At 44.6% G+C, this 27,276-nt stretch overlaps 1 protein-coding gene across 1 annotated transcript in view; it reads right to left on the bottom strand.

The window, feature by feature from the left end:
* LOC119440222 (male-specific histamine-binding salivary protein-like) overlaps positions 1-27,276 on the bottom strand; it is a 37,766-nt gene that overhangs the window by 2,898 nt on the left and 7,592 nt on the right. The window contains exon 3 of the mRNA XM_037705150.2: positions 13,026-13,192. Within this exon, the coding sequence (XP_037561078.2) occupies positions 13,026-13,192 (167 nt within the window). The remainder of the gene's footprint in view (positions 1-13,025; positions 13,193-27,276) is intronic.

Below are 27,276 nucleotides of genomic sequence, written 5' to 3'. Positions count from 1 at the left end.
CACGCGTCACCCACTCGCGCCCTCTCGTGATCTGATTAGCGAGGCAGTCGTGCCACACTTCGCTCCGTTTGCAACGTGCCACACGAGACAGACTGTCCGCGCCAGCCAATACAACGCGAAATCAAAACACGTATAGAGCTGCGCTCAAATTTTGTATTAGGGAGTAGCGTAATCGAAGGGGAATTTTTTCCTGGTTTCAAATAAACTTTAGCTCATCGTGTGCTTGCACGTGTTTGCATGTCTTTTACACCATCACTCCTGGTGGCCTTCACGTGTTTCGTGATGGTTTCGAAGTTCCGAACTGATAAATTAAATTATGCGCATATAACCAAGTGCTTCCTATCGGCATATTCGTTTTTAGCGGAATTTATTGGCTTCATGACACAGTCTAAGGCGAGGAACTCGAGATGGGCAACCTCAGAACATTGACAAGTCTTATCGCAAATAGTAATTTGAGCAGCAGGCTTAGACAAACATGATATCAAGTCCCAGTGCAAAACAAATAATTATCGGGTTCTGCGCGCCAAAAACACAATAGCATTATGACGAACGCCGTAGTGGGCGACTCCTGTTTAATTTATATCACCTGTATTTCTCCAACGCGCACCTAAATCTTAGTACACGAGGGTTTCTTGCATTTCGTCCCCATCGAAAAGTGCCCGCAACGGCTGGAATTGAACCCGCGAACTCAATCTCTGCAGCGCAACACCAAAGCCCTTAGGCTATCGCGATGAGTAATCTCCAGAGCAAGCTAGAAAGCAATTTTCGTTTATTAACATGGCAAATTTATATAAAAGTGTATAATATGAAGTGCCCTAAAGAATAAAAGTAGCACATCTACACTAGCAGCGAGTGATGATGCGTATTAGATTCGAACTACATGATTTTCGAATTCAGTATGACATTCCAAATGAACGCAGGCATTGCGAGAAGCACTGCATTGGGGTACTCCTCATTGTTTCCACGTGATGCTCCTTATAAGCGCACATGAACCTTGGTCCGCCCTTGATGAATATGGTCGTGGCTGCAGTCAGTCGCACCCGTGACTTCGTGCTCGGTAGAAGGGCACCATATTGACTAAGTTACCTTGGTGGACACAAGTGATGTGAGTTGGGCTAGATTGTAACAAGTTAAAGCCTATCACCAGCAAAGTGTCACTCCTCTCCTGATTTGGAACGTAAGCGTAGTATTCTGATTGCATAATTAACGTTCGACATAAGCGTTGGTGAATAATAATGATGTGCTTGATTGACTTGGCCGTAAATCACGATCATCAAGAGCGAGACATTTTAATACCTCCTTCTCCATGCCTGATATCGTTGATATCACAGTCACAGCGGACCGAGCTTTGAAGATCGTTCCACTTGAAGTTTGAACTAAATTGTGTTACTTTTACTAGCAGCATTTTATCCTGAAAAGTAAGTCGATAATGTAGTTTATGACTTTTCTGTTATGTCTGAATTGTCTCCAAAAAGTAGGGAAGCTTCCTTTATGTTTTTTTGGTAAACCAATCATGCGGGGGTGTGACGACAAACATTTTTCTTTTTGCTGTATTTCTCATAGATACATTTTGACTATTTCGTTCAAAATTGGAGACGCACGTGCGCAGGATACTTGAAGGAGCGCTATCTGCATGACGAACAAGCAGGATTGCAGGCAATAATACCGAAAGTGCAAGTCTTCTGGGTTTTTGGTTCTACGCTCCTGAATAAAAGGGTCGTAGCATTAACTACCTTGTGTCACACCATTTGCTACCTTGATATAACTGCAGTTCAAAACGAGAGTTATCAACAGTACTGACTAAATGACGTAGTCACTGTTACTAATGGGTCTCAGCTGCCAATTCCGAACGTAGTTAGCAGCACCGAATGCAAGGTTTCTTTAAAGGGGTTGAGACATCAAATTTGTGGCTTGCGCATCTTTTTGTTTCAAGCATTTTTTATCGCCCTAGGTAGCACGATACCCACTCGAAGATTCATATATTCTCGGTAAATAATTTAATATCACGATATTGATGTGAACAATTTTCGCTTTCGGTTATTGGGCACCACGTTGAACAGTGACGTCACCCTCTAGGAAGCTTGGTCACGTGGGCCCACAAGGCTGTGAGGCACGCACTGCTGCACGCGTTCTGTACTAGCGCAGGTTAACAAAACCACACTGACAGTTGTCATGGCTAGTTGCGGAAGCTCCGATTCCTACTCTACGTCTGCGTCCGCTGCTGCTCACTGCATTCTAGACTGGAGACTCTCTAGGCTTGCCTGGTGCTGTGGGTCACCGCTCATTGTACGTCCCTCTAATGTGGTAAGACGTCACTTAAACTTTCGTTACGCTTCCAACACAGTGACGTCGTTGTCAATCGCGCTAGTGATGGGTCTCGATCGCGAGAACGAGCATTTAGGCACTCTTTGGAAGCGAATTAAAATATATTTTAAACGTTGCTGTGTCCAACACTTCATGTTTAGTGCCCTTGCATACAGAGAAAGCCTACAGCATGCTTGCTATAGCCTCAGAATTTGGTGTCTCAACCCCTTTATTATAGAGCACATATCGGACACGCGCTGGAATACAATACGGCTGGTCAGATATATGCAGCAGAGACGCGACACTGCATCTGGAATTGGTAGCTGCGACCCATTAGGTAACAGTGACTACCTTATGTACTCGGTATTGCTACTACGAGTAACTTGACCGTTACCCACTGCAGTTATACTAATGTAGCAAATGGTGTAATACTAAGTAGTAAACCACCCACAACTTTTTTGAGAGTGTAATGTATGCGCAGTCAGAATGCTCAACATGTAGCTAAAATATTATTGCTCGCATTTTGGGCTCTGCGAGGTCGCGAGCTTTGCTTGAAGCAGTTTGCAAGATCGATGTTCATTGTCAAACCATCTTACTACGATCTTTCAGGTATGTGCTGTTCTGCTTAAGGTACACGAGAAAATAATGCTGCCTGAAAGCAATAGCGTGCCTAATCCAACAGCTAAGTCACATACTCAAGAGCCCTTGAGCCGCGGATGCAGTGCTCCAACGAAAAAATGTCACAGTTTCGCCCTAAGGGCGAAGCAATGAATCGATAGCAACACAGCAATGTCATACGAAGTAAGGTGAGCGGCTTTGGTAGCAATATGAATTGTAGTAAACATGAGCTGATTAAGTAAGCAGGTGTGCTGCGGCGTAAGTCGACCGACATGAAGAGAGACTCGATGACCACGAGAAGGCGCGCGTGAAACGGTGGTGTTGATGAGAAGCGCTGCCCGTGGGCAGCGCGTGCGAAGGGACACACCTGTAGCGCTGCACTGCCGATCCGGGCAGCATTGCATGTGTAGCGTGCGTTGGTAAATGTGGCCCGACTATTACTAACTGTGGTGTGAGCGCGCACAAACAAACATGAATAGATAACACTGAATGACTGCAGACAACGACTGTCAAAACGCTGGCAGCAAGCGCATATACGCCGCAGCGGGCGAAGGTACGTGCGGTCTATCGCTTCAACGGAAACGGAGCGGCGAATGCACAGCGCATAAAGGTCAGAGCCGTGTGGAGATAAGAGACGGTGCGAGCGAGCGACGAGCGCAGTTGTTGACAGAGTAAAAGTGCGCCCCCCCCCCCCCCCCCCCGCTCCCTCCGGCGCTCGCTTCCCGCTTCCTTGGTTGCGCGTGGAAGATTGAGTGCGTTCGCTCTCCGTGACAGCGTGCGTCCCCGCACGCTTCCGCTCGGGCATACGGCGCGCGGCGACGATTTTATCTATACGAAACCTCACGGCGACGGCGACGGCGACGACGACGGTAGAAATCCGGTGGAAGTGTCCATATAATTGCAATCGCAATAAAAGTTTTTGCTACAAGGTGCCGACTTTCTAAACAAAGTTTGCGTATTCAGAAGCAATTTGCTCCTGCGGACTTGTATACATTGAGTCAGAATAGTAAGCCAGAAATATGTTACGTTTGAGTCATGCTTGTAACATAAAGTTCAATGTGAAAGATCGTTGGTTTGAGCACTGGTCTAAGTGTGTGTTGCTGCAGATTGAATTATACGATATGCATTGCAGGGGAAGCGCAACTCCTCTAGGTGTGTTTTTTTGTGTTATTGCACAGATACGAAATAAGATAAGGATCGCGTATTTATATTACTAAACGTCATAAAACGGTACTTCTTATCGGTATTTTCGTACGCGGGCAAGCAGACAAACTGACGCTAACTGAACGAGCGACACTAACAGTATACTTGCCGGCAAAGCGCAGTAGCCCCGCAAGCCAGAGGACGAGGCACATGTAAGCACAAAGTGCTACCCATTAGCAAATTCTGTTAGTGTCAGCTAATGCTACAAAACGCTGAACACCAACCTACAAGATATCTGCACCCGGGCTGAATTTTGAAATGAATTTGTACTACGCAGGATAGCAAGGTCGGTGTATTTTATCAATCTGATGTAGTCGTAATCAGTAGAGGTGGGTTAATATCAACTGCTTATTACGAATCGAACACGAGTAGTCAGCATCCAATACCCAATCGAATTTCGAATAGTCGAACGCTGACGCATGTATTTACATTAGCAATATTTATTTCCTTATAATTAGGTAACACGCCTGCAGTCAGTAGTGCAAAAGACAGCTAGTGATCCGGAACAATGGATGCTTTAAACACATGATCACTAATTGTCATTAACAAAACTACCCGAATAGCTTCAACAAATTTATATCCTGGTTCCAAACAAGGATTGCAAGACAGAATGGCTGCTCTATGTCTAGCTTTCCAAAAGCACTAAATAAATGGTTCCCGAAAAAAAGACAACTCTAGAAAAAGAAAGAGCATGCTCCTGAAGCACTTGGGCGCCGTAGGTGCCTGTAAAGAGAGCCGTTGCCAAGAAAACATCAAAGGTTGTAGCGTAAAATAGAAAATTGCTCCATTACAAGACTGTCCAAAACACTCACAGACTACAAGAAAAAGAATAGATTGTCATGGAGGCTTTCAGCACAAAACCGAAACCAATGCCTGCTTGAAGCACTTTATTTCTGAAATTATTCGGAATAACTTATGTAACAGCACTATTTTTTTTTTCGCGCTGCTACATAAGTTGCAATGAACCAACTAGCCCAGTAAGCAACCATACCATTCTGCTGCTACGTTTGTGCGCAAACGTCTGTGTACCAGGATTTGAGTATTTCGGGACACGGCTGTGGATCGACCTGACTTACTACAGTCTTTCGTGAAGTGAGAGCATTTGTTTCCGTATCTTTGTGATTGTATATATATAGGCCAGTGCTCTGCGCGCCCATGCAGGTGCATATGCACGCACGCATGCACGCACTCACGCAAGCGCGCGCACGTGTGAGAGAGTGTGTATGTGTGTATGTTACGTGTTTTTTTTTTTCTTTAGGATGCGGCGTCACGCAAGCTTTTCCTACGCATACAGTGTCCTGCCGACACACAGATGACGCCAGCATCCATTAACCCGTACTTTCCGAACTTTTATGAAAGCTTCGCTGCCACGTGTACTTCATATTGCTACGGAACAGTATTTGCGATGACGAAGAGGCGAGCAGTGTGAAGACGACGACGACGATTAGAGGCTAGTGCGGGCTGTTGCCTCTTGACCGAGGGCAGCGCATTTGCTTGTAAATGTACTTGCATATAGCTTTTCATCTGCGTCTACCCGCCGGGGTGGCTCAGTCAGCTAAGGCGTTGCGCTGCTGAGCACGAGATCGCGGGATCGAATCCCGGCGCGGCGGCCGCATTTCGATGGATGCGAAATGCAAGAACGCCCGTGTGCTTGCGTTGTAGTACACGTTAAAGAACCCCAGATGGTCAAAATTATCCGGAGCCCTCCACTATGGCGTGCCTCATAATCAGAACTGGTTTTGGCACCTAAACCCTAGAAAGAAGGTTCCTACTTCACATATCTGGTGGAGGTGGGCGTTCCCTGTACCTCGTCACGGCAGCTTCGCAGTGGACGGCGCGTCGAGCCTTCCGTCATGGCTCCCGGCGACGACAGCTCGACTCAGCCGGCTCCTACACCTGCTGCCACTTCGACGAACTAAATCGCTCTCCCCGCTCCCCGTGATCCTGGCGTATTCTCGGGCAAAAAGATGGGGAAGACGTCGACGACTGGATCAGCCTGTACGAACACGTCAGCCGCAAAAACCGGTGGCACCCTACTATCGTGCTCGCCTCTGCGTCATCGCAAATACTGTTCCGTAGCAATATGCATTGGGGCAGTGCTGCACCAGCTTTCCTCTCCAATTCAGAACAAAACTGCCTGTGCAACCTTTCGTAGCACTTGATGTGATTCATTTCCTTTGTTATATAGTCCCAATACCGCTAGCACGGATGAAATTGCAATAATCTGGATGATACAGTCGAGGTTGCAGCATCTGTCCGTAGACATAGCTGCAAAAGTGCGTCTAGCACAGTCTTCGCGCTTTCAGCTGTTGGTCTCACAAGAAGGGGGATTTTTTTCGTTTTATTGCCCCTGACGCGCACATAACAACTTTCATTCATGATTTTCATAGAAGCGCAATTATCATTCTGTTTACAAACCTGCACAGTCATATCAATTGCGGTAATATTTTTGGCGAGTTACACATTACTGTCTATATACAGGGTGTTCAAAATTAAGATTTACGGAATTTTTAAAAATCGCCTGTGGCAGGTAGCATAATTCTTATCGTTGAGCGCGATTATTCGAAGACGGGACATTAGTACCACGAGAAATCGAAAGTCATGTCCATCTTTTTAACAAAACCTCACTAACTTCTCAGTTAATTACTTGACGGCACATATTGCAATTCATAAGTTGCAGCCGGTGAGCTTGTCAGGCGTATCCACTTGGAGGAATGAATTTCCAGAATGACACCAGTTTGCACTGCTGTTCACTTGACTGCTGTTCCACTTCCTTTTATACAAAATTGCTGTTTTACACATCAAAGGACAAAAGTAACTGGAACTCCCATGTATTTCGTCCCACACTTTGGGAAATAATATCTGGAGATTGGTGTCACCTTGGAAATTTATTTCTGGTGGATGCATCGTCTTGAAAACTCACCGGCTACAATTGGTAAATTGCAATATGTGTTGTAAAGTAATTAACTGAGAAGTTCATGTGTAAATTTTCGTTAATTAGTTGAACGTGTGTTTCGATTTCTCGTGCTACTAATGTCCCCCTCTTCGAATAACCCAGCTCAACAATAAGAATTATGCTACCTGGCACAGGTGATCTTTTAAAAATTTCGTAAGGCTTAATTTTGAACACCCGGTATAGGGAATTAAAATAAAAAATACCTGCCTTACCACTGACAGTTTTTTTTTTCTGTTCGGATGCTACTGCTTTATTTTCCATATACAGTTTAATACCAATTCATCAGGTACTTTCACTTGTAAGTTTTATTTCTCTAGGTTTCCTTTCAGCTAATTTCCTTCGCCTAAGTGGCTATTGGAAAAGACAACTTCACTCACCTAAGATCATGCTACGTTTCAGCAATCCTTATCAGTTTACTCATCTACATCCTCCATAGTATTTAATAAAACATGCGAAGGAACGTTTTGTTTTGTTCTTGTGGAATAACGTATGCAATTTTAGTTGTTTCGCTGGCTGTCTCTAAGTATTTGGAATAATTAGATGTGTCGCGGCTGTGCGTGAATATCAGTATGGGTTTACTTTTGACCAACTATATTAAATTACCATTTATATAGTTGCTGGTTCGTTATGACGTTTACTCATTTTTGATCTCCATCTGGATTTTACGGACGAATAACGATGCTTCTTATTTTACAATATTGAAGCTTCTTTAGCTACTTCGGTCCACTGTGGATGGTTGGATGATCTCGCACAATAAACAGATACCCCGCGTAGAAACTTCTTCCTCGCTCAGCTGCTATCATCATCGTCATCGTCACTGTTGTTCCAGAAAACGCAGTGTTTGCACATCAACCGCTGTTCCTTTGAGTTCTTCCGCGGATTTCCACAACATGATGGGCCCCATGATGAAGACTTATTTTGTGTTCTTGGCAAAAAGACTGTCCAGTTACACCGTATAAAAACGTTCGTGAAGTTTCAGTACGCTGGAAAATGTGATGGAAACCTCCCACCGGAGTCGTTGTTCACTGGTTCGTGTAAATCCGCCTTGTAGTCGGTATTCACAAGGTTCTCTGCCCTGTCCTTTTCTTACCGAATACACGGTTGAACTTTGTTTCGTAGTGAAAATTTCGCTGTGCACACGTAGTGGAGATAGACGACGTTGCTCAACGTTGAACATAACAAGCTGGCGCTTTGCTCGATCTTCCCTGAAACAGTGTAAACGTCGTCGAGGGATGTACAGTGCCGGCAAAGCACTCGGCGTACCGGACGTCTTGTTCTGTCCTTGCACTACTTTGGTTTTTCACATATGATATCCGGTCGCTGATGCGTCGTTGCCCTCGCATTACTGGATATCTGCACCAGTAGTGAGCCTAATGGTCGGACATTGGTTGTTTGTGCCACGTAGGATTCTTTGTGAGTTAAGCAGTTAGTTTTGGCATCGGGAGACAAGGCAGTGGCCAGGCGCGTTTATACGCTGCTTGCGCAGTCACGATGGCCCTCGTGTTCATTAATTTTGCTTCAGTTCACGCATGCACCTTCGTGGTGATCAATACAGTTAGTATGCGTTTCTTGCCTGGACGGCACCGTGACTATTCTGCGAAAATGAGGTCTTCGTGGACTGCTGGACTGTTCATCAGATATGTTGTCGAACCACGTGTCGTTATTTTGATGCTTCCGAATGTCTTGCACACTGTACGAAGGCTCTTTCAGAATCCATGTGGCAAGAAGAGCTACTTCTTGTTCGTCCTTGTGGTTTCGACGCGTCTCTAAGGTACAAGATGATGAGAACAGTTGATAGCTGTCTTCGGTTCCGTCATCCATGCACGTCACTAACCGTGTTGCTACCGGCTTTAGACACGACAGTTTTCTGTCTTTATTTCATTCTTTTCTTTACCTTCTTCAATGCGGCTTTGCCTTGCAGCTTCGGTCTTACGATATTTTACCGGTTGTATTTTTTACAACACTTTAAGACACAAGAATAATAAGATGGTCATTCTAGTGCCAGAAGGTCGTTGACATGTTTTGACTGCTTATACTCTGGCTCATTTCAATAGCAAGTCTGATTTAAAACTTCAGCGTAGCCAGTTTATTTCTGTAATCTAACTGAAGTGTATATTCTTCATAAATTTATTCGTCAGAAGTGAATACTTCGATCTTTTCATCACATAAACACAGCCTCTCATGATGCATCTCGAGCCGCTCATGAGGTGCAGTTGAGCCGTTGTGGCCTGATTGAGTGCCGTGTCGATATCGTCAAAGATGACTCTTGCCATCGTTTTGATAAGTACCCTATCCACGATAAGCTATGCTTCCTTGTAGCAGGCGGCTGTCGGTGGATGGATGAGGGCAGTTGCTTTTGTTCGCTACTGTCTTCCCGGCGAATCTTGGGGGCTGTCCTGTCATTGATTAGTACAGCTCCCGGGTTTCGGCACCATTTTGTAGAAACCCGCGAAGGACCACAAAGAAAGAGTGGTCGACGAGCAAACATGGTGTTTTATGAAACAGTGACGATGAAGATAGAAGGTGAGCGAGGAACACGCTTCTACACCCAGTGACCCAAGCTGTCTGCATGGTTGGGCCACTATATATGAGCACAAGGTATCGGCGATGATTTCATGTTTTCAGAGGTGTATGTCCCAGAGACATGATCGACGCGCAGTCAGTTTCCTTGCAAACAGACAAAAAAAAACAAGTGGACGATATACCACGTATTACAGGTGCTGATTATTATTATTATTATTATTATTATTATTATTATTATTATTATTATTATTATTATTATTATTATTATTATTATTATTATTATTATTATTATTATTATATTGTCACGGGTATAAAACTATGTATTTTCACGCTGCCCAGACACAGCAGCTGAGACTCCCAAGGTGTACGCCAGTCCGGTGGACTCCGGGCACTGTACGGTGGAACTGCGCTAGGACCGAGGCATAGGAGCAGGGCTGGTGTCAGGACCACTCAAGGAGCAGGCGCTGGAGAGACCCATATTAGCGATTTCCTGGCGAACCACGGACTGGATCAGCGATATCATCGCAGTAGTGTTGGTACAAGAGGTCTGTTGAGTCGCGACAGGAAATGCTGCTTCGAGTTCGCTGCGCACAATGCGGGTCACGTTTTTATTTGGTGGTGGCAAGCCAGCTTGGTCGGTTGGGTCGGTACAAAAAGAGGTTGCTGGAGTATTTCGAAGGCTTGTGAACTGATTATATATAGGGCGGCTCTTCGCCTGCTCAAAACGGTGGCATTCCTTCATGATGGCGTCAACAGTCGATAGGTTTCTAACAACTAGAATGTTAAATGCGTCGTCCGCGATGCCTTTGATATTGTGGCAAACCTTGTCCGCTTCTGGCATGGACGTGTCGGTTTTATGACAGAGGGCGAGGAGTCGAGGACGTCCTGAATGTAGGAGACATACGACTCGGTAGCAATCTGGGCACGCGTGGCGAGTTGTTGCTTGGCGGCTAGCTGTCGACCGGCCGGATTACCAAAAACGTCAGACAGCTTCTATTTAAACAACTCCCAGCTGGTGAGCTCTTCCTTGTGTGTGTAATACTATTGTTCGCGGTGTTCCGTCGAGGTAGAACATGACGTTGACTAGCATTATGGTCGGATACCACCTGTTAAGATTGATGACGCACTCATACATCTTCAACCATTCTTCTACGTCAACACCATTGATGCCGTTAAACTTGCCGGGGTCTTGCGGCTTAGGTAGAGCAACGTACTGGGTATGTGTAGTCGGCGATGCAGCTGCAGACGCGGTGCCTGCCGCTGGATGCATGTTCCCAGGCTGAGTGAGACGTCCGCTGCGGAGCTCCGTGGCGAAGACGCGTACCCCGCTCCTCCACCAAAATGTCACGGGTATCAAACTATTTACACGATGTATTTTCACGCTGCTGAGACACAGCAGCTGAGACTCCTGAGAGGCTGTTGCCACTTCTTCGTCTGCTTCCTCACATTGTCTGCTTTCGTCACCGTAATAATAATAATAATAATAATAATAATAATAATAATAATAATAATAATAATAATAATAATATGGAAATACAAATTCAAGGGGCACTTAGTATTTTTACACCTACGTGGATGAATGCGAACGCATTATGGCCACGTCAGCAGAAGAGCGGAAACGTCCGGTGGCGCCACTGGTGGAGTCACGAGACTAGAGGGGCCGCGTCAGCGGAATCACCGCGACGTCACCTGACTAACGGTGTTCGCCACAAGGGGTGTATAACGCACGATCGTGGTTAGACTCCCAGGACCTTTGGTGGGTTCGACCCCCACCAAGGATCCTGGGTACTAGTGTCTTAATTAACTCTGTTTTAATGAACTGCACCATAATTACATTTGCTCAATTAACACCAACGATTATAGGGTTGACTCCCACAAAAGGTTTAGGTTCAACAGCCTTAATAAATTTATTTTCATTATTATGCCTTTATTGCAGCAAATGTCGTGCGTTCGAGTGCCTTAATTTTGGCTCAAGAAACGTCGTGGATTCGGCTCCCTTTAAAGGTCGTGAGTTTGAGTGGCTCATTTACCCCTATCTTAATTAAAGGTGCCTAAATAATTTCGCCTTAATTATCACCAAATGTCGCGGGTTCGACTCCCACCAAAGTTCGAGGGTTCGTAGCCTATTCGGACCATCCTGTAGTCCCGCCAGCGCCAGACTTTCTTCCTCATGAGCCATCTACTGCTTTCACATTATAAATCCATCATTTATTTGCCGTGTCCAGGAACGACCCTAAGATCTGACAGATGGCGCACGCATACATTAAAAACAAAGAAGAAATTGCAGGGGAATATAAATAAAAAAAGAAACAGTGAATAAACAGAACAAGTTTGAACAGAAGAGTGTACATGCAACAAATTGCGAGTTAAACACAAACCTAAATGGACAAGGACAGTTAAACAAGTATGAAACTATGCCACAACAACGCAAAGCTCGGAACAGAACAATGACAGTGAGTTATGAAAATAGTGAGATGATGATAATAGGCGTTATAAAGACTCAGTATTCTAATGGAAAGTTGAGCGTGGGCAATGAGCGGCAAGCACAGGGAATTGTACACGTTCTGCGGTGATCTAACACCGAATAGGATACATGAAACAACTAAGCAGTGCGGGGCATGTTTGAATACCGTGAAGGAGCGAAGTAAGAGCAATGACAATAATCCAACAGTGCCATAACAAGGTCCATTGTCTGTGTTAGCGAAGCGGTGATAGTATATACTTGGAAACCTTTTCTGGACCCGATCTATAGTTTCACTTTTGGAGCTAGAATTGTCATTCCAGACGACCGACGCATATTAGAGTTGAGGAAGGCAGATTGTTGTGTACAACTTCAGGAACGATGAAGGAGAATTGTACTCCCTTGATAGTCTGCAAACAGAGCCAGGCGAGCGAGCACCCCGCATAGCAACCGCTTTAATGCGAGCAGAAAGTGTTAGGTCATGTCGAAAAGTACACCGAGAGGAATAATCTCACAGACCATTTATTACGCCAAAGAAATTAGACGTCACCAAATGTATCTATCGTTTCTATGCTATCAATTACAGGTTTCAATATTTTTATAATGCGCTTGACGAGTTCTTTATGTCCAGATCTTTTTGCTTGTCGCGTTTCTGCGTCATTATCTTTTGTGACGTATTACGGACCCTAGAAGTATTTTATTAACTAATTAAATAAATTAAAATAATTGTACCAATGCAGTGCTTTGTTGCTGCTTTTGGGGAATGTTCTTCTGAAATGATTAACAATTGAAGAACTCTTTGCAGTCACTCATAATGGGACATAGTTTTCTATGCTTGTACTGACTGACAGTGTGCTCAAATGATGAAAAAATGAAACTGAACCTCGCCAACCGTGTAGCTAATTCAAAGACCTTTCCATGTCATGAAAACGTAGTTAAACTTTTGTGAAGAATACTTACACTGAACCATCCTTGGGGTCAAGAGATCCAAAGTTGTTGACCGTGTAATTTTCTTTTTCGTTTACCGAAATCAATTCAGTGAAGACACATCTCTGCTTGTAGCCATAGAAAGGTTCCTCTTCATAGGTCCTCATGTACAGGTAATATTTTCCTTGTGTTAGGAGTGACTGCAACAAAAAAAGAGAAAAAAAAACTGGATTATGGTTTTCATGCACCTTCCGACGAATATTGCACTACAGTCAGAAAGTGAGGTACAACTCTAGAAGAAAATATTATGAGAGATAACGTGATGAATAATATTTCACTTACTGAATCTTTATTCGCGGATATCTCCTAAATGTATTTGCTGTAAACACTCTTGAGAACACAATAACTTGTTCTTGGGTAAGTTGGTGCTTGGGCTTACTGGACATATAGTTCTCGTTCAAAGTCGAAGAACATAAAGCAGGGGAACAGGAAAAAAAAACAGAAGGGACAGAGAAGCTCCAGCTACCAACTGTTCAATTGCAGACACATGTGAAAACGAAGAATACTTCGACGCACACGAAGTGCAGAAAATTCGCGACGTAGAAAAGCAGAATCACAAAATTTGCATCTCGAAAAAGCACATTTCGAAAGGAAACAGCCTAGTCGACGTATGAGGGCAACATCGTGTCAATTATCCGAATAAAGCCAACAACAAGGCCCCAAGATCACTGTTGAACTAAACACGGTGCTGTGTCAGACACTGAGAACCCACATTTACTATTGCTGCAACCCAATAGAACATTCCAAGAGTGAACTCATTGAAGAAATCACTCAACGCCATATACGTATGGAGGTCATCTCATTTTCTAGCTGAAGGATTAAGGTGGCGATAACATAATTTCTGTTTGGTTTGATTCTATAGAGAACACGTACATAGCTTTCGCTTTTATCTCGACAGTTGCACTCTACAACTTGGGTTCACAAACACATTGTTGTGAAATAGGGCACCGAGAGACCCTTGTCTTTATACGTATATCCGGCATGTATCCCCATGCTTAAACCGCCTTTCTTACTTTACTTAATTCCAGAGGTACCAGTGATTCCGCATGCACTTCAAGCACTATCGTAAAACATGTTGCGATTGCACCGAAGGCTGGAGGAGAGGACTCGCATTACCAAGAACAACCAGTTCAAGCATAGAGCTGTCTTCGTCTTCGGACAATGCAATACGGAGTCCGCTAAAGGTGCTGCTGTTGTCTTTGTCATCTAAATAGAGCAGACGTTTACATAGAGCATCGCCCTGAAAGAGTCTCCTACCAGTGCCGCCATCAGATTACTCGAGGAAGATTGGTTTGTAGAAACGGTCCCGCAGTCACTCGCTCACGTACGTTTTCATGCCTAATACGTTCACAGCTTTAAGCCGGTGCTCGCGGCGTCTCGTGCAATAAAGACTAGCTAGGACGACCCCTTATAGGTTACGTGCCTAAAGGCTGGCAGTACCAAATACGTTCCGAAGTATCTCCTTAACAGCTTCTCGGATAGTCCCCATCTTCGAATGGGTGTCCAAACCCATACTTTCTCACCAAATTCAAAGGTTGCTGGTCTATAGTGAGAATTGCAAGTGCTCTGCGTCCTAATCTTGGTGCTGGCAGATCTGCACCCGCGTGAGCTGCCTAGCTTGTGTCGTTGGGTTTCAGAGCCCGTGACTCAGTTAGCTTCTCGGCACGGTCCGGTCAGTCGACACTCGCAAAAGTGTCGAGGAGCTGCTGGTGGAAATTACTCCGCATCGATAAAATGTAATCTCGGTTCTCACACCACTTAAAAGCGCTATCTTCAAGGAAGACATAGATGTCAGAGAGTTTTTCTTCAAAACACCACTCATTTATCTTGGCGACACACTTAACCTTGTCCAGCCAGACTTAGGCGCCTTCAAAGGCGCCACCGCCTACGCGATCCGGAACTCGTGGAAGAAGAAGGGTTTTAACCTTTAACCCTTCTTCGTCGGTTAAATCTTTCTTCATGAACGAGTAGGCCGCCGGCCCATGCGGGCCATCTACCTTTTATTGTGAGCAGTGACAATGTCCAGCGGCGGCACCCCAGCCCATCACCAGGCCGTCATAATTAAAAGTCCGTTCAAACGATCCGCTAGCTCACGCCTAAGAATAATACGCATGTCTTCCAATTTTTTCCTTTATCTATGAAAGTGATTTGTTCTATGCCGGATCTACTTGAACGCAGGAGAAATTACTAATTGCAGATTATCCGTATACGCATTACTGGTCAGCATTACGATCAGCACTCCGGATAATTGTAATAAGCACTACGTACACTTTGGGCGTTCAATATACGGCCATATGTAATTTCTTAGCTGATTACCTTTTTATCCTGCTTTTTTGGGAACCCTTCAAACCAGATTTCATGTCCGGGAGTTCACATATTTTTACATTCAGCCAGCGTTTTCATGTCTGATAGCATGCTTAGCTTTTGCATCCGGAGAGCTACGTAGGTTGCACTTCGAGTTTGCTTTGATTTATTCGTGTGAACTCTATGCTAACCTTTACTGCCATGTTGCGACACACCATCTGCTTCGCGTGATTAGTTTGCGTCATTTATTTTGATTATACATACCTTTCTATTCCTTTCAGTACTTTTTGTTTTTCAATATGTTCAGCCTATTATATTTCTTTCTTTGCGTCGCAAATGCATCCGTAGAGTTTGCCTATTAGCCCTACGATATCATCCTTACTGAGTTTACCTGTTGGCTATGATTTAATGAAACGTTTGATTCTTTCATTTGACTTGCGGAGTACACTTCCCAAACGGTAAATGAGACGGGGGTTTTACTACAGATCATTGCAAGCCAGCGTTGCAGCGCCGCTGCTTAAAAAAAAGTTGTTGTAAGAACAAAGAATTCTATGAAAAATTAGATATTAGACAGTATCAAGCCCAACGATTTGGAAGTTTACACTTTTGAGCGGTTCTGAAAGCTAGAAAGCAACAATACATACTTATTACACGAAATACTGAAAAGAAAAGCAATCCAACCTATATTTTTTTATTTAGAAACGAAATGAGATTTCGTAGCTAGACGTTCTCAGCCATCTTCAAGGGTGCGATGGCGTTAGGGGCAGCCGTGTTTATATCCGTCTTTTGAACGGTTTGACAACCGCACGGACACTTTTCGCAGTCCTTGAGAGTGAACAGCAAGACGGGTTTCTTACAAATAAAATTAATATTATTACGTAGTAGTGACAGTGAAAAAAAAACAGTCGTAAAACTGTGTATGACGAAACTGATTCGTTATTGGGTGAACCTGTGCCCACAAAACAAAGCTACACTCAAAGCACAACGATAGCGGCGAACACAGTCGGCGATCGTCGAAATCTGATCAGCGGCGAAATGCGTCGGCTTTTATTTATTTATTTATTTATTTATTTATTTATTTATTTATTTATTTATTTTGTTATACCTCAAGGGTACCGTTAGGGACACTACATTACATTACAGTCATCGAAGGTTTCAGATTATTCCCTGGTGCCCGCGTATCTTCCAGAAACTTCTAGACCATTCGCGTCGGTGATGCTATCACATTACGTAAGCATCGGTAACAACAGACAACGGATAGAAGCATCGATAACGTTCGAAAAGCTTCGGAAACATGCAGGCGTGTCGTGTGCTTAGCGATAATGTTTAACATTTGTTATTAGGTGAAAAGCGGTCACCGGAGAAAGATAAACATGCACACGTGTCAATATTAGTTGGAATTTTTCTTTTCTCTCTTTAATTTAGTTTCCCCCAACCAGGCAAGCATCTGCCGACTTTTTGCTTTCAATGTTATGTATTAGAATATTACACACCGGCTAGTTTATGTCAGTCTGTGGCATAAAATGAGAATGCATTTCATTCAAGATACCCTAAAGGCCCGTATTGGCATTACATAGGCGTGTTACAATCAGTGAATGATAAATACAGTACACATTCAAACAAATAACGCATGTTAAAATAAAACAAGAACACAAGCGAGAAAAAAATTTAAAGCAGTGCATCAACTCGGTATCAACTGCCGTGTCCACAAGATGTAAATCAAAGCCAGAGCAAAGCAACATACCCAGTACCGTGTAGGACCATGAGGGTACCCCTCGCCCCCCCCCCCCCCCTCGCCAATGGCCGCTACAATAAATAAAAGATAATTACTTGTTCAGGTAATAAACGTTCAAAAAGAAAATGTGCGGTAACATAAAACAATAACACAACCAGAAAAAGGTTAAAGCAGTACATGGAAGACTAGCATTTGCAAGAAAACTTCTCAACAAGAAGTCAGTGCTGGTGAAATGGAAATCACCACTGTGAAGGTCATCTGTCGTGCTGACACATAAGAAAAAATTGCGAAGGCGTGAGCTCACGTATGTGCAGTCATGATTCGCGGGAGGAATGCAGTACTCTTGGTAAATAATAATTTAACTTTGGTAAACAGTGACTCATTCTAAAACTGCGCAGTCTCCAGAGTTCCGATTTCTGTGTGAAGTCTAAAACACATCCTGAACAAGTGTATTCCTTCATGAAGCTTAGCGCCTGGTCGCTTACTGTGAGTGAAACAAATTTATACGGTCCACAATAGACGCGAGTAAACTCAACGTCACCTGGCTTGGCCCACTCGGGGACCATCAGGCCAAACCTGACGGCCCTCTCGTGGGCCCTCTGGATGGCCAGGATTGGAGAGGTCTGATCCTAGGCCTCAATAAGCTTCATCTTTTCCTCTTGGGTAAAAGGGGGACCGGCAGAGGCGCAGCCCCACGGAACATGCTCGAAGTCCGCATAACCACCACACAGGGGGCACTCCGGGCTTTTGTACCGTTCGGGGTACATTATGTGCAGTGCCGCAGGCCTCGGGTAAGTGCCTGTTTGTAGAAGTCTGAGAGTGACTGCTTGGGCCCTGCAGAGGGAGGAGTGCGGCAGAGGCAGGAGTCTTCTTGGGAGATAATATGCTTGCAGATCTCGTTGTACGAGCAGAGAGGCTCGGGTCGCCCTGGAGAGGACGTGTTCCGCGGCGACGGTCAGTCAAGCCTCGTGCAGCCAAGTGCACCTCCTCGTTGGGGTTGAGTGAGGCAGCCCTAATGCTTCCAAGGTGCGCAGGAAACCAGGACAATTAGTGATGTTTGAGGTCTTAACATTTGGAATGATACGTAGGGTCTGGGGAGCCATCATTTCATCTGAAAGGCCCTGATAGCGGCTTTGGAGTCTGAATAAATCGTGTCATGTACACCGTCCGTCAATGCAAGAGCAATGGCAACCTGCTCTGTAACGCTGGAACTAGAAGTGCGGATGGTCGCGCAGCTGATTACTTTGGAATCACAGTCGATGACCACTGAGGAGAAGGCTTCTTCTTGAGAGTACGAAACAGCGTCTACGAAGCATGTTCGATCCTTGTCCAAGCGGGCACTGGCGAGCTGAGCTTTACCCCTGGCTCCTCTTCGTCCTCGCACTCGTCCACGAGTGCGTGGATAATCCGGATCAGATTGTGCTCCCTGATTCCGCGGTACCTGTTGGCGATTCTTCGGACCAGTCCGAGTGTGCTTTCGGTCTTGGAACAAATGCGTTTGACGGCGGCTCCATTGACCCCGTTAGACTCGATAAACTTTCCTAGGACCCTGATAATGGCAGCAGTGTTTATATCCCTCTTTTGAACGTTTTGACAACCGCACAGATACTTTTCACAGTCCTTGAGAGTGAACAGCTGGACGGGTTGCCGTAATACAAATGTAAAGTCGAGTACTATAAGGCGTTCGTGCACCGTCATACCATCGAACTTTTTAAATAAGCTTTCTATCTTTTTATTGCGTGTAAAGCCAGCAATAATTCGTAGTGTTCTGCTCAGCGATAACACTGATTGCTATAAAATTGTATAAGTTGCAAGCTGGCAATGACAAATATGAGCAGCAAATTATGTTGTATATATAAGCATTTAAAATGAAGCAGGCATGACATATCAATTATGGTATGGCATAGTAGTTATGCGACTCGGTTTTTCGAGGATAAATTTTTCATGGTTATTCCATTGCAGAGCTGTAGAAAAAATGCTAGTGCAATTTTGATTTTCATCTACGGTAATATATTGTATGCTATGATGAAGCAGATGTAGCCCCTATAAGGCTAAAAATATCAGCTTATATTTTAACTAAATAACTTGAATGAATACTTGTTGGACCATGCAATTAGATGAAGGTGTACTTCGTTAGGTATATTATTAAGTGCGGATGAAAATGCCATGTACAAAATAGCCTTGTATCATTGGCATCTGTTATGAATCTTGCTCTCGGATAAATATGAACACTGTCATTATTACTAAAACAACAGAAAAAGTGATGAACTTTATACCACCCTAAAAAGTGCTACTGTGTCTTAGAAAAGCATGGTTCCCGGCGCACACGGGAACCAATGTACGTGCCAGCAAACCCAACCTGAATGAGTTAGTTGGCGCGAGGCCTACCATTCCGCGATGGTCCTGATATGCTAGACAGTCCGGATTGTGAGCATAAATCTGACCCATTACTCTCTTTCCATGACTATCAGCTTGGGCGCAGGCAATTACCGCTTCCACACCCACAGCTAATTAGACATCAATATTCGACATTGAGAATGTTACAAACGGGATCTTTCCCGTCGAGAGGAAGGTTTAGCTGCTTAGCTCCGGACATCGACCCACACTACCCTGAGTGCAATGAAGAGTATTGCTCGTTAGCACACATGCTCTGGCAATGTTCTGCGTTACAAAACGCCTCTTTTAATAAACAGGAGGACTGGGAGGAAGCCCTTAAAACCTGCAATCCCCAGCAGCAGCTAAGGGCTGTCCAAAGGGCCCGCGAACGGGCGGAGGACCATGGTCTTCGGGCCCCAACGTGTGAGCAGCCTGCAACTACAACTGAGTGGTTCCTTAGGACCTTAATAAAGTCGGTTGACTCACTGACTGTGTCTTAGAAACTGAAGCGTTTAACTGTAATGGCGGTGACAATACTGAAGCATGTTTCGAAAGCATAAATTTATGAGTTCAAAAGCAAAAGCTCTAACTCAGTACCAGTCAAGCTTTAAAAAAAAGTCACAGGCCTGCGCGGCACACACAGTACAGTCACAGCATAGGCTGGAGGAGTGGCTCGAAGAGTTGCTCCAATTTCGGCACCCCGCACAACCGGTCTTTGCGGCGAAGCCTCTTCGCCTCGTTTTCACGAGAACGATCTGAGTTGTCCGCCCGGCGTCAACGGCGAGCTGCGGCGTGTACTGCTCTCTGCACAGCAGTTTGCTGTGTCCGATGATGTCTGGTTGCAGTCGCCCACGTAGCTCTACGATTCGTTTCATCAGCAGCGATTCGTACCTTGCGAGGAGCCGCTATAACGTGTACCGAAGAGGTATCCAGAATACGCGGCGCACTTCTCGCATCCCTTGACCCGTGGCACGGTACGTTATTGTTGTTGATGATGATGATGGTTTATTGGCGTCTTCAAAACGGGGTGGTGACAAATAGTCACCCAGCCTGCTTGAGTTAACCAGGTCCATCTGCATGCAGCATGCAACTGTTATATGCAACTGCTACATGTCGGGACACGTGGTGGAACATTTACCGAACTACAAAGCAAATTTTGTACGTATCGAAGCTACGTGGCACACGTGTGACATGGCGTGTCAAATACCACGATACAATGCTTATGATGATGGTTATAACATAATTGCATTTCCTTTCAAACGGGACGGTGACAAAGTCACCTAGCCCGCTTGAATTAATGAGGTATGCCATACATGTTTTTCATTACATCAATATTTATACATCCTCAAAATCGTCTTTTTGTTATATTTATGATAAATGTATATTATATGCCTTATAATATGATTTTTCTAATGATTTATAGACAAATACGCGCTTCATTTCATCGAGTACACAATATGTATTTTTTCCAGCATTCATGTATACAATTCTTTAAAATTAGTTTTCTTCCTCAAACCTTCTTGCCTTCTATCGTTACCTGCGCATCTGCTACATGGCGTTCTACATGGTGGAATAATATGCAACTGCAATGCAAAATGTGCATGTATCGACACTAAGTGGCCCTCATGCCACATCGCGTGTATTGCTAAAAAGAAGCGGGGAAGAGATTGATACGACTGTATCTCTTACAGTCATAGGTAGCGGCACAGGCAGATTTTGAACGAAGAAAAAAAAGATTAAGGAGATGTATATAGAAATCCTAGATATAAACATGTATGGCATACCTGATTAAATCAAGCAGACTAGGTGACTATTTGTAACAGCCCCGTTAAACGGGGGATGAAATTAACTAATTATTATCATCATCGTATCTCCTCGCGCGCTAGGGCGCTTTTATAGGGCATTTTTCCGCTGCCTGATAGCGAGCGCTTGCGTGACTCAGTGGTAGAGTATCTGAATCCCGCGCAATGGACCCGGGTTCAATCCCGGCGGGAACTGGGTACTTTTTTTTTCGTATTTACGGCGATAGTGGTTACGGACACCGAACAGTGGCGGCGGACACAATCGCCAATCGAAGCGGCTATTGGAATGAGCCCATAAGAGCTTACGCTCTAAAAAAATTGTTGAGCTTAATAAGAAATTAAATTATGGGTTTTACCTGCCAAAACCAGTTCTGATTATGAGGCATGCCGTAGTGGGGGACTCCGGAAATTTGGACCACCTGGGCTTCTTTAACGTGCAACTAAATCTAAGTACACGGGTATTTTCGCATTTCGCCCCCATCGAAATGCGGCCGCCGTGGCCGGGATTCGATCCCGCGATCGCGTGCTCAGCAGCCCAACACCATAGCCACTGAGCAACCACGGCGGGTGTTGAGCTTAATATAATCAGATGTTTTACTAAAATAAAAAACATTGCCAATAGTGTTAAGCCTATTTTTTTCTTTATTTTCCAGTTCTATTATCTTTACCATAAATTTCTTGACCTGTTTGACAGTTAAAGCGTTTCTAATGGTCATTCTATGTTATGATGCCCATTCTTTTAAACCAGAAGAAAGGGAACCGAGGGGCGCGATTTTGATTAATCAAATCATAAGAAGCCATCGTTCACCACCTGCCGCAAGTTTTTTTTTTTTTTACCCAGTTTATTTTCCAATAATTTATAAATTCTTTAATTCACTTCTTAAGTACAAGTAATTTCCCCTATATGCTGTCCTTGATGTCGTTGTTTGTTGGCTTCTTGTGATATGATTAATCAAAATCGGGTTCCTGTGTTCCCTTTCTTCTCGTTCATTACATAACGAGGGTCTCGAATACGGCAACATTTATGCTTTCAGGTAGCATATGTGGGTTTATTGACCAGTTGCCTTCACCCAAAAAGATCACGTACTCGTGTCGCCTGCGGCAAAAAGGATGTTCCACATCCGCCCCCAAGGTTTGTGAGTGGTGGCGCTGGCTAACACTCCCATGGTTGGTTGTAGTAATAAAGCACATAAATACCACAGAAAGTGGATCGAAAAATGGCGCCGCAGTTGCTCAATGGTAAGAGCATTCACGCGTGATGCGAATACGTGGGATCGTTCTCCACCTGCGGCAAGCTGTTTTTCATCCGCTTTAGTTTCTATTAATTTACCATTTCTTTATTCTCTTCGTAAGTACAAGTCATTTCCCTTATGTTGTCTTTGGTATCGTTGTTTGTTGGCTTTATACGATATGTGTGTAAACTTTATTTAAAGAGGTCCGGAGGCTCGACTTAAGCCGAGGTGGGCCACTCCCACGTTGGCACTGTCAGGCCAAGCCCTTCAGCGACATCACGGGCCCTCTGGACAGCCCTTAGTTGGTCTTGAAGCAATGGGCTTTGTATTCTTTTTTGCCATCGAGTCCATTCTTACAGGAGGCTGGGAAGAGTTGCGGGGCACCCCGCGAGCATATGTTTGATTTCAATGCTGCCATGACAATCATTACATTCCATCCTCATCTCCCTCTCTGGATATATTTTGTTAATGTGGTACGGCGTGGGGTATGTACCCGTTTGCAATAAGCGCAGTGAGACTGCCTGAGCCCTGTTTAGCTTTGAGTGTGGCAATGGGAATTGCCTGCGTCCTAGATAGTAGTGTTTGGTTATCTCATTATAAGTTAATAAATGATCTCTATATTCCCCGGCCTGATGGTGAACGGCTCGGTTATGACTGTCACGGTTAGCAAGTCCTCGTGCCAAGTCATGCGCAACCTCGTTGAGGTTTACCCGAGTCTCGTCCACTTTCCCCATATGTGAAGGAAACCATCGGATTTCTGTTCTCCTAATACTAATGTTTTCAAATAGTTTAGCTGCAACTCCAGCTACGTAGCCTTTATCAAAACTTTTTATAGCGGCTTTTGAATCACTGTAAATGAAGGCCCAATTATTACTCCTGATGGCTAGAGCAATTGCCACTTGTTCTGCCACCATGGGTTCCTTCGTAAAAATAGTGATAGCGTCTTGCACCTTTCCTTGCGAATTTGATACAATGGCCGTATAGGCTTCTTTACCTTTCACCCAGGCAGCATCAACTATAGCTGCCAGTTGGTTCTGCTGTTCTATCTCCTGCAAGAGTGCTTTAGCTCTTGCCTTTCTTCTTTTGATATTATATTCTGGATGCATGTTTCTGGGGAGAGGGTTGGTTCTGATCCTATCCCTAACTTCAGTATTTAATTCCACTTCAGCCTCTATTGGGCTCCTTGATCTATTAGGTTCTACACCTATTATCTGTAATATCTTTCTGCCTGCTCGTGTTTTTTCAATCTTTCGTGTTGCGCTAGCTGTTGCGCCTCAGCGATTTCCTCCATTGTGTTGTGGACTCCTAGACTCATGACCTTGTCAGTTGCCGCGGTACTCGGTATCCCTAGGGCTATTTTAACAAGCTTCCTGATCATGACATTGAGTTTGTTAAGTTCTGCCTGTTTCCATTTGAATAATCCGGCCACGTAAGTGAAGTGACACAAAGCAAACGAATGTATTAGCCTCAAAGCACTGTCTTCCCCCAAGCCTCTGTGTCTGTTGGTAATTCTCCTCAGTAACCTAATGACTTCGTCTGTTTTGTTCGAGATATGCTGTATTGTACTATAATTGGCATTGTTTTCCTCTATGTGATAACCAAGAACCTTGATTTTTCCGACTAGCCTGATTGCGGTTCCTTCATCAGTGTATAGGCACACTCTTGGCTCCTCTTCCGGAATGTAGCCTCTAGGTTTACGACCTCTTCTGCGATGTTTAATGACCAAGAGCTCCGACTTGGCTGCCGAGCATTTCAGCCCCATGTCTTCCAGTGTGTTCTCCACAACATATACACTTTCTTGTAGTCTGGTCTCTGTCTCTCCTACATTACCCTTGGCACTCCAAATTGTTATGTCATCGGCATATATGACATAATGTATACCCTCGATTTTCTCTAAATTTCTTGCAACCTTAGACATTACTAAATTGAATAGCATGGGCGAGAGCACAGCTCCTTGTGGAGTGCCCCTGTTTCCCAAATTCTTAGCTTCTGACTTAAGTTCTCCCATGATGAGGTTAGCTGTTCTGTCTCTAAGAAAGTCCTTAATCATGTTAAAAAGCCTCTTGCCTAACTCCATCTCCGAGAGAACGTCAAGTATTGCCTTATGTTTTAAACGATCAAAAGCTTTTTCCACATCCATACCTAGAAGAGCCTTCGTGTGCCTTGGGCTGGCCTGTACGAGTTGGTGTTTGATTAAGAGCACAGCATCCTGAGTTGACAACCCGGGTCGAAAGCCAATGAGGTTGTACGGGAGGATGTCGTTCTGCTCAACGTATTTCGTGACCCGATTTAGGATGACATGTTCCATTGCTTTGCCTAGACATGACGTCAAAGAAATAGGACGGAGGTTGTCCAGAGTTAATTGTTTGCCTGGCTTAGGTATGAGGATAGTATTGGCCACCTTCCATTCCTCTGGGTATATCCCCTTCTTCCAACATTCATTAAAATGTTCAGTTAGGTAAGAAATTGATTCATCATCCAGATTTCTTAATATCCTGTTAGTTATTCCATCAGGTCCAGCTGCTGATCTACCATTAAGACTGTGAAGAGCCGCCCTGACTTCACTCTCAGTGAAATCCAGGTCAATTTCTTCACATATGCCACCAGAATATTCGACGTTATCTTCTGCTTCGTTTGGTTGCTTAAGTGGGAGATATTTGGCGGCGAGTCTATCCATGATTTCTGCCGGTGTTTTATCTTGGCTCTCCTGATGAACCAACTTGGCTATAGCTGTTCTCTTGTTTGTCCTTGTTTCATTCGCGTTGAGCAAGTGCTTAAGGAGGTTCCAGCTACCTCCATGTTTGATTCTGCCATCCGCGGAGTTACAGATTTCATCCCATTGTTGTTTCACGAGTGTCTTCGAGTGCTCATCAATTTCTCTGTTTAATTGTGCTATTTTTTTCCTTAGCCTTCTGTTAAGTCTTTGCGTTTTCCATCTCTGAACTATAGCCTGTTTGGCCTCAATCAAATGCGCCAGCCTGCTGTCCATAGCCTCAATATTTTCCTCTGTCTTGATTTCCTTAGAGGCCTCTTTGACGTCCTCTCTGAGCTGGTTAACCCATGTTTGAAATGACTCCTTTATACCTAAAGCCCCCCTTTCCCTCTTTTCGCCCTGACTTTCCTAAACTGGTCCCAGTCCGTGAATTTGAAGATTCTAGTTTCCTGTCTCGGTAGGTCTATGGTTATGTGAATGATATAATGATCACTACCGAGATCAATGTTCGAGTTTTCCCAATTAGCTCCTCCTAAGTTATTAACAAAAGTGAGATCCGGTGTGGAGTCCCTGTATGTGGACGTGCCACAACGGGTGGGGTATGCCGGATCGGTAATCAAGCATAACGCCCGATCCATAGCGAGATTCCAGAGATCCTCTCCCTTCTTTGTGTTCCATGTATATCCCCATGTGTGATAGGGAGCATTAAAGTCCCCTCCAATAATGAGCGGGGAGTTTTTGGCAATCGAAGACACTTTGTTGAAGAGTGCTCTAAAGCTCTGTCTCATATCTCTTGGGCTGCTGTAAATATTTAAACAGAAAATGCTTTGCGCTTTGCCTCTGTTCCTTTTAAGTATTAGCTCAACTAGAATAAATTCGAGCCTGGAATATCTAAGATGAATATCGTGCTCGACGTATGGCAACTTTTTGTCGATCAGAGTCGCCAACCCTCTCCCCATTTCTTTGCCTCTACATATCGCTTTGTATCCAGTAAGCGTAATTTCGTCCGCCAAGGTTTCCTGCAGCATAATTACTTTTGGCCTGGCCCCAGATGACCTGATTACCTGTCGCAGAGCTGCTTTCTTGTGTTGAAACCCGCGACAATTCCATTGCCACACATTAAATCCATGATTACTGTCCATTGTTATTGGATGAGTCCGCCTGCCTCTTACCCGCTATTTTCCTCTTTGTGTTGCGCCCTGACAGTCCAGGAAGCGATTTAACACTATCTACCTCCGATGGCAGATACTCATCGTCGTCTTCCCCTCGCGTTTCAATCTTCTTAAGTCTTTTCTCCGCCGTTAACCTCCATTTCCACAATTTGTCCACTTTAAAGTTGGTCGTTTCCACTGTCTCTCTTATTGCTTTAATTGCCTCTTTTATTTCACTGATAGCTAAGAAAACTAAGTCATCTTCGGAGCTCATCGCCCTTTTTTTAAGCGCAGGGGAGTTGTCTTCTTCTAGATCACTGCTTTTGCTTACCGGTCTATCTATCTCTATTGTAACTGGGCTCGACTGCTCTTTTTTACGGAGTTCTGTTACCTGCCTGGTCAATTCCTCATTTGCTTTTCTTAAAGAAGTTACTTCTTTGATTAATTGCTCTATCCTGGCATCATTGTCACCAGCCACAGCCGCCGAGATGCCCCCAGCAACCCTCACCGTACCTTTCACCTTGTCAGCCCAGGTTGTCCCTGACGTTTGCCTCTCGCCCGGTGTAGAGCCCCTTTCCACGAAGCGCACCTGCGCTTCCCTTGACTTGGAGCGGCTTCTCTCCCTGGATAGTGAACGGCGCCTGGATCTGGTGCGACTCCTGGAACGTGAGCGTTCCCCATCGTCGGGGTGATGGTTGGGCGCCAGCTGTTGCGCCTCCGAAAGCGCTCTTGTTGACGACCGAGTCCTGTTGCGCTCTCTTCGACGGAGTCGTACAACGTAAGGGATTTGAAATCTTAGCTGGCAAAGTTTGTCACCAGTAGGGTGGTCGCCTTCACAAAATTTACACTTAGGTGCACACACATGTTCATCTCCTGGGTTGGGAGTTCCACATCCTCTGCAGTGAACAAAG

This window comes from Dermacentor silvarum, chromosome 2, assembly GCF_013339745.2.
Source record: "Dermacentor silvarum isolate Dsil-2018 chromosome 2, BIME_Dsil_1.4, whole genome shotgun sequence".
Taxonomy (NCBI): domain Eukaryota; kingdom Metazoa; phylum Arthropoda; class Arachnida; order Ixodida; family Ixodidae; genus Dermacentor; species Dermacentor silvarum.
The sequence above is the reverse complement of the archived record's forward strand: the minus strand, read 5'-3'. Positions and strand labels throughout refer to the sequence as shown.